This window comes from Trichomycterus rosablanca, chromosome 9 (assembly GCF_030014385.1).
Source record: "Trichomycterus rosablanca isolate fTriRos1 chromosome 9, fTriRos1.hap1, whole genome shotgun sequence".
Classification (NCBI taxonomy): Eukaryota; Metazoa; Chordata; class Actinopteri; order Siluriformes; family Trichomycteridae; genus Trichomycterus; species Trichomycterus rosablanca.
The window spans coordinates 6,649,307-6,657,668 of NC_085996.1; the positions used below are offsets into that span (position 1 = coordinate 6,649,307).

Here is an 8,362-nt window from a genome sequence, read left to right on the forward strand (position 1 = left end):
TGGGCCTTGCTGAAAAGACCAAAAGCTGGTAATCAATAGTTTTTGATCAATAGTTCAGCACCTCCAGTTCTGAGCTCCCACAGTAATTTTTAACAGAATATTAACACTAAAAAAAACTGCAGTGCAACTGGAATCAATTCCAGCAGTTTGGGGATTTCTTGGCACTACTGAGATAGAGCAAGACACTAAACTGTGCTGGACTCTGAACCTCCCAAACTGGAAGTTCTGCTTCACTATACTTGTGCATGAATGGAGGAGTTACACTAGGGTAGTGCAGGTTTGGCTAAAAATTGGCATTATCCAGACACAAGAAGAAGGATTACACAAAATATCTAACCTGGAAAAGAAAACGCCCGTTTAACAAATATTTTAAGTGATTATTTTAGGTTTTTAGTCATGAGGTGGTTTCACTAAGATCGAAAGCTTCTAATGAACTGATCTAACTGGAAAGGAGAAAAGCTCAGGTGAGAACTCATTCACACAGTGAGTGGCTGAGCAGTTTGCTTGCCGGTAGTAAAGTGGTACAGCAAGTAATAGGAAGCATTATGGGATCTAATCTGAAGAGGAGTCATCAGATGAGACTGAATTCATTGTGATGAATGCTTTGTAAATCAAATGCATTTTCCTGATAAAACACAGCAACTAAAACTGAAGCCCAAGTTATTTATTCAGTAGCAGCGAAGAAGCATTACAGAACCATCAGACAATTCTAGTGTTGGTTGGATTTTAATCCTTTGAGATTTTGCTGTTTGGTTTATTGATTTGCTCAACAGATTTAATTCTTCAGTGGCACATCAGCATCCTACAACCAATATTTAACCACCATATACAAATATTTAAACAGAATAATGCAATGCAGATTTCTAATCCGATGACGGCCACTTTCCCTCTTCAGGTTGAATCCCAACTTGCTACTTAATTCAGCAGAATGCTACCCAACTTAATGAGATTCACCTAATATTTGTTTACTTTCGCCCCAGAGATTAAGATGTTTAATAAAATCTGAATAACTGCTGCAGTGTCCTGATTCATGTACTACTAAAAAGTACATTATGGAGCAACAGATGTATAGAACTGCACTACACTAATTAGATTTCTCAAGCTAGGTACTGCTATGGGTTCAAGTGAGCCGTTTACTTCAGATCAGACTGTACATGTAAACACACTGACTGACACAAAGAGAAAGAAAACAAGAGAGCGCGAACAAGAAAGAGAGGGAAAGTCAAACCTGACGTCCTTCACATCCACAAGGCGCTTTGGCTTTGTTCAGAATTTGCAGAGCAATTTGAGGAGAGAATTTGTGCCGAAACATGAATTTGAAACACAATGCGTTTGTTTGGGTTTTGTACACGGGAATGCGTGTATGTTTTTATTGGAGCAGCAGACAGACAGCATAGGATTACAAGCCAAAATGTAAAGCCAAAATATGTAAAGAAAACAAGACACGCTAAATTTTACTACCATTAACATACAATGTCAATTTTTTTGTGTTTTCTTTTGATTTTTTTCCTCTTCTGTTGCTGTTACCTACTTAAAACATGAAGACCAAAAACTTGCTATAGAAACATACATGTCAGGATATAGCCAATAGACAAAATTCAGTACAGTTAACTTTTTTCTTCTTCTTCCAAATTTGATTAAAAGGTCGGACTTATTGTAAAAGAAATAAAAACTTAAACAAAACCAGTGGGAGTGTGACAGGTAAGTCCAAGTGAAATTTTAAAAAAATATGTACAAGAACAAAAAGGAAAAACAATTTTGGGGAAGCTTAACATGTTTACGTTGCCCAATCAAAATCAAAACCAGGAATAAGAATGAAGAGGCCTACACGTCTGTTCTATTTCCACTGGTGGCCGAACGAATCCTGATAAAACTCCTGCTCAGATTTGTAACCGTAACCGTCGCCACCCTGCAGCGGCTGCTGAGCGATGGGCTGCGAGCCCCAGTTCTGACTGTTATAATTACTGTTACTATTCATCTGCCGGCGTTTGGAATCGGGCTGGTTGTAGCCGTCGGCTTTGCGTTTGCCTCCTACATTCCCACCGCGTCCACGTACCCCTCGCGGCCCGCCCGCTCGGCTCCTGGCTCGACCCGCTCCGGCTCCGCCTGCACCTCCGCCGCGCTGGGAAAACCCAGCCCTGCCGCGGGGCGGTCCCGACCCTCGGCCCCCTCTGGGAGCACCCCTGGGTGGGCGCTGGCTACGTCCCTGGTAATCGTCGTAACCGTAGTAGGGCTCGTCGTAGCCGCCACGGTAGCCATGGAAGTCATATCCGTAGTAGTCATAGTAATCTTCGTAGCTGTAATAGTCAGGAGGGTAGGAGTAGCCGCCTCGGGGGGCACTCCTCCCGCGACCTCGGGAAGGAGGTGGAAGAGCATGAGAGGGGCCATAGTAGTACTCATCGTACCTGTATAGAGGAAGGGGGACGGATTAAAATCACACCACACAGGCAGACAGAAAGGAAAAAGTCAATAATAAACAGAAGAGCTACTTACATTGGTTTGTTGGAGGGCTGTCTCTGGGTTTTACGGTCTTTTCTCTTCTGGTCAGGGGGTTTTGCGAACACAACCTCAATGTTTTCACCCTCCAGGGGCTTCCCATTCATCCCCTCCAACGCCTACAGAAAAGAACCAACTCATCAGCACCTATAACCCACCCTGACAAGTCACTAAGTACACCAAAACTGAATATGGCACAACCATAAATATGGTAAGGGATATAATTAAAGCTTCATAGAGCATGACAATAGGGCGGTTACCTTGACCGCACCATCCCTCTCCTCAAAATGCACGAAGGCATAATCTTTCAGCTTTTTCACTCTGTCCACCTTTCCGAATTCTCCAAAAGCCTTCTCCAGTAATTCTTCAGTCACACTGTGAGACAGATTCCTCACAAAGAGCACCTTCACCTATCAGGAGAAAAAGAAACATTAGGAAGAAGTTTCATCACACACCTACTACAGGTAAACAAAGCGCCCTGCGCTCATAATACGAATCAGCTAACGCATTTCTGCAGCCCTTACTTTAGCCATGATCTCAGGATCAGGGTCCTCAATAGGGTCGGCCCACTCCACGGTCACCAGAGTGCCCCACACCTTCACTTTCCCGCTCATCAACCTGCGCCTGGCCTGAGCGGCAGACTTATGGTCCTCGTACTCCAGGAAACAGAAGCCGCGGTTCTTCTTCTTGTCGTCTGGCTGGGTGTACAGGATCACGTCGTTCAGACCCTCTGAGACGCAAACGAGAACACGAGTCTGTGATTTTGGTGCTCTAGTTTCCACTCTAAATCATGGACTTGGTTGCTACAGAGATTTTTGGGAAGCCTGGCCAAAGTGTTTACCTGTGACCTTGCAGAATTCTTCCAGAATCTGTTCCTTTGTCTTGCTCTTGGGGATGGAACCCACAAACAGCCTGTTGTTGGCTACAGAGATGCACACCCCCAGGTGCTTCCCTGGCCGGATTTCATGATTGTTACACTGAAAGGAAAGAACGATCATTAGAACGCCTCATGACGGCAGTCATCGTTAAATCTCTAATCTAAAAACTTGTATAGCAGCTCACCAGTTTGACGGCCTCCTGCGCACCCTCTTTAGTGCAGAACGTGATGAAGGCGTAGCCACGGTTCAGGCCGCTCAGAGGGTCCATCATCAGACGCAGGTCCCAGATATTCCCCGCTTTCTCAAACAGGGGCACCAGCTCATCTTCAAACAAGTCTCGTGGAATTTTGCCAACGAAGATCTACAAACACACGGTGGACATTTTCATTCCAGTTGACGGTGAGCTACAGCAGTTTAAGTACTAAAGGCAATCCAGTCAGATCTTAGCGGTAAGCTGCCATCGTAACAGATGTTACTCCAGGACAGAACAAACGTCATCATTTGGAAAGCCTCGTGCCCTCTTTCCACTGCACCACATTTATTTATTAGGATTTATTTATTTTGTATGTAATGGCATACACAGGATTTTCACATTTACATCCATTTCTTATTTATATATTTTTCTATTTTCTATGTTTTTTTATTAGAAATGCACGAGTACCGATACTAGTAGCGGGTATTTGCCCGATACCGCGCTCATTAACTCGTACTCGCAAACGAGGCTCCGATACTAAACATCCGATACCGAGTGCCTAGTGCACGTTGCTGCGTTACGCCCGGTTCACACTACACGACTTTTGCCCTGATTTTCGCTCGGCTCTCGGTCGGCGCTAGATTCGCCGGCTCGGGAGCAACTCGGCGATCAAAACTCGGCTCTCGGTCGCCAAGTGTGAACTATCCAACAACTCGATCCGACCGGCTCGTCAGATATCTGATCCGAGATGAGCGACTGGCAGTGAGTGACATGTCGAACAGCCAATGAGAATGCAGCATACGGTGTGAGGGGAAACACAGGAGAGGAGTGTAAACAGGTGGGACAGGGGGATGATATAGTTTATATCAGAATACATCAGCACACACACACACGTTTTACAGTATTTCTGACCTGATCGTTCTCTACAAAACGTAACAACAAAACACCAACACTGCAAAAATATTTATTAACATCCAACTCACTACAGAACGATCCGTGCTGCTCGTGTTGCCAAATCCACTCAGATTCATTTATTTTTCCTCCTTGATTTCATCACGTCAGCGCACAAACACTTTGATCACTCGCTACTTGTTGACGTGCATTTTTGGACGTGGTCTCATTAAACTTCTCGTCACTTCTCACGTGTTTTTGTTTTTAAAAAAAAAACGGTACTCGGTTGGGAAAAAAATGGTATTGATGCATCCCTAGTTTTTATATTGCACAAAACTGCACCTTTTTAAACCCACAATGTGAATTGCACATGCTGATGTTTACAATGTTTACAGGCATGAATGTGTGTGTTAAGGAGAGAGTGAGCTGCGTGAATAAGATTGTCTGTATTTTTCGAGCACTGCAAGCACCTGTGTAACCAAAAACAAATTCCTTGTATGTGTGAGCATGCTTGGCCAATAAAGCCCGATTCTGATTCTGATGTTTAACACGCGCGTGTCATTTTAAGGCAAGATGGGTGATGTTTGCTTATTTTATCTTGCCTTTATAATCTGGGCCATCTCACTATTCCTATTGTGGCATTCAGCTGGCCAAGTACCCGCACTGTAGCCTAACACTCGGGCTGAATTTGGTTCTCTTCTTGATCCGGGAAGCACCGAAACGTGCAGCATGTGTGGAGAACTGGAAACAGGCATCAGAACGTTGGGTACAGGTGGTTCTGTAGTGTACTGTAGGGAGGCACTCGGTGGAAAAGGGGCTTTACATCAACCAAAACTTACACGAGATCCTATATCTCCATCGTGCGAGGTGGAGCGGCACACATCCAGGCTGCCAAACACTCACCTCAGTGCCGGTTGTGGGCTGAGCTCCTGTGTAGATGGACTCTGGTGGAGGTCCTCCATATTTCCTCTGTCCTGTTGTGACATCCAGTGTGTAGCCGGTTTTCTCAAGCAAAGCCTGAGCAGGATAATCAAAATGAGTTTTAATCAGGTAAAGCACCACATTTAAGCCAAAACCAGAGTACTCAATAAGAAAGAAGCAAAAACAAACCTTCATTTTAGTTTCATCCGGTCCCTTGTTGGATTCTGTGACCTTGTTCCCTTGCTTCTCTCTCTGTCTATAGGTCTTCATCACACCACACAGGAAGGCACTTTTGTTCTGAAACAAACACAAGCCGTTAATGCTTCTGGCCCAAACACCATGGAAACCTTCTCCGCTGTCCGTCTGCTCACCTGCACATGCGACAGGTCACTCTCTTTAAACTGTTGCAAAACCTGGAGCGCCCCAGACTCGTTAAACTCCTTCAGGGCCTCCAAAGCTCGATCGTCCAGGTCACTGTGCGTCACCATGCCTGCAGAGAAACCGAACACAAATACAGACGTGAGCTCCAGACAGTCGGCACACAGAACGGAGCAACGTGCAGACGCAACAGAGCCGTCGATCCAGTCAGACATGATGGATGTGCAGCAGCGTAACTGCAGTCACTCAGAGAGAGAGTTCATGTGTGTCATCATACGATTTAAAGCAGTGGAAAAAAGTTGCTTCGCTTCTTGCTGCAAATAATAATAATAATAAAAAAAGGCTTTTCTTACCTGCCTGGTAGATCTCATCAAGCTTCTCGGCAACTTTCTGTGGTAATCCAGCCTGTAACAAAGCCTGGAAGTGCTCAGAGCGTGTTGCTGCAGCCGACGTGTCCATCGGCTCCTCTGTCCCGTTCCCGTTTACGTGATCTGATGCCATGACCTCAGACCTGTGCGAACAACACCGTCGTTAGCATCACTATCCAGTGAAAGCAGAAAAAAGTTCACGCCGGATGTTATACATGCAGAAGGTAAAGTAGATACACCGGCTGTGTTTCAAATAAAGTTATAACTTGGTCCTGGCATTGCTTAATTCAGATAATTAATCTGCCAAGACAACAAGCACCCAAACGGCTGTGTTCAAAGTCGTACGATCACCAAGTGCTGCTGTCCCCCTAAGCACTACCGGTCATAATCAAATGGAAAAGGTACCTTACTGGCAGATTTTCCAAGTGTCTGTTTTTTTTAAACAATTTCAAATAAGCAACCCCAGAGCCCAAGTTTCAATCTCAGATATGCCGGCTGGACTGGCTTGTCCGAGTGATGAATGGAGGAACCGGTTCCTCGTGTCTGCAGTAATCGAGGACTGTGCTGGCTGGTCAATACTGAGACAGTTTAACTCAGAGTCTGGCAAGGGGGGCAAAACAGCAGCAGCAGAAGTCAAAACAAATTGGATATGACTAGACTGGGAGTAAAAGACCCCTCTCATCCTGGACATCACCTTTTTTAAACTCTTCCACCTGGCAGGAGATTCAGGACAATAAAAAACTTACACATCCAGACATGCTAACAGCTTTTTCCCCCAGAGCTGTAACACTTCTTAACCACAGTTGTTCTCTGTTAAATATGTTATATGTTACATGTCATGCATGTGTAATTATCTGTACTATTATGTGGACTATTGTGTGTATCACCAAAGCAAATTCCTCGTATGTGTAACATACCTGGCGAAATAAAGTGATTCTGATTGTTGGACCAGAACCCAACGTTGCAGGTTGAATTTGAGGGTGAATGTGCAGTGGTGTTGGATTTATCAAGATACACACACGTGTAACTCAGATGTAAACACTGAATGTAGAGAATTGCAAAATGCAGTGAGGAGATTTTACTAAAGACTGAAGTGCTTTTAGAAATACTTAAGCTGCTCAATGAAGGAACAATTAAAGGTTCTTGGGGTTCGTGTGAACTACAGACACCATAAACATCTAAGCACAAACCAAACACCAAGTTTACAGTAAAGTAATAAACGTCTGTGTGTATAATAAACCGTTACTGATGGTTCAGATCAAGCTGCATCTACATGAAGGATGCTTCACTTTACTTAGGTTTACTAATCTAAGCTAATTATAAACGATCTCATTAATTTAAAACTTTATTCTGTTTGCAGTTATATAAGTGTTATGAAATACAAAAATATTAAATTGTTTAAAAAATTAGAAGCCTCAATTTCAAACCTCACTTTATTAACATAAGCAAAATCAACTAGGTATAATACCGATCTTTCTTCTGTTATAAATAAAGCTGATAAAATATTATATGCAATGTAAATTTAATACAATAATATGAATTAATCTGTGTTTACTCCCAGTTTAGTCATATCCAATGGGTTGAGCTAATTGTTTAATCGTTGCTGCACTTCCAATTTACCCTATAAAGGAATAAAAGTCAAGTTTAGCACCTCAGAGCGCCGTATTATTATAAACTAAAATTGTTCCTGCAAGAATAAAGCAGTAATAAATAAACTAACAGAATTTTCTATTGTTATAGTCTTGGGTTCGTTAGCTTAGCGCATAGCATCTCAGAGTCCGCTAGCAAGACTAGCCGGCTAATCACGCAGCACTGGCTGCTTTAACTCTCACCGATAATACAAAAGATCTCACACAGCTCACAACTGCTTCCATATAAACGTTCTTTACGCTTAACTCGACCCACACTTGCGGTTAAATGCGAATTTAATTAACTCTGCGCAATAAAATAAGCTGCGAGTTAGCATTAGCGGATTAGCCAGGTCTCCATGTTCTCCAGACCGGCTCCTGACTTTGTTCCCTCCCTCACACACACGCAACATAATCCTGAATAAAAAACTCAGGAGCTGCTGCAGCAGCGCGAACCTGTGCGGAGCAGAGCGTGGAGATCACTACTCACCTGGTGTAGATGTTAGATCAGAAGTGTTGCTGATGTTGGAGAAGATTAATGATGTTGATGTGAATAAAGGAGGAGAATGGAGGCGCTGATCCCCACACTCTAAAATGGCGCCGGTGTGC

At 43.7% G+C, this 8,362-nt stretch overlaps 1 protein-coding gene across 1 annotated transcript; it reads right to left on the reverse strand.

Moving 5' to 3' along the window:
- Positions 1-1,331: 1,331 nt before the first annotated feature.
- Positions 1,332-8,362, reverse strand: syncrip (synaptotagmin binding, cytoplasmic RNA interacting protein). The gene is made up of 11 exons (XM_063001757.1): positions 8,244-8,362; positions 6,111-6,268; positions 5,751-5,869; positions 5,569-5,676; positions 5,362-5,475; positions 3,559-3,735; positions 3,338-3,473; positions 3,021-3,226; positions 2,757-2,906; positions 2,494-2,615; positions 1,332-2,405 (listed from the first exon to the last, which is right to left on the reverse strand). Exons 2-11 carry the CDS (start codon positions 6,256-6,258, stop codon positions 1,838-1,840), a joined length of 1,848 nt encoding a protein of 615 aa, XP_062857827.1. The 5' UTR covers positions 6,259-6,268; positions 8,244-8,362; the 3' UTR covers positions 1,332-1,837.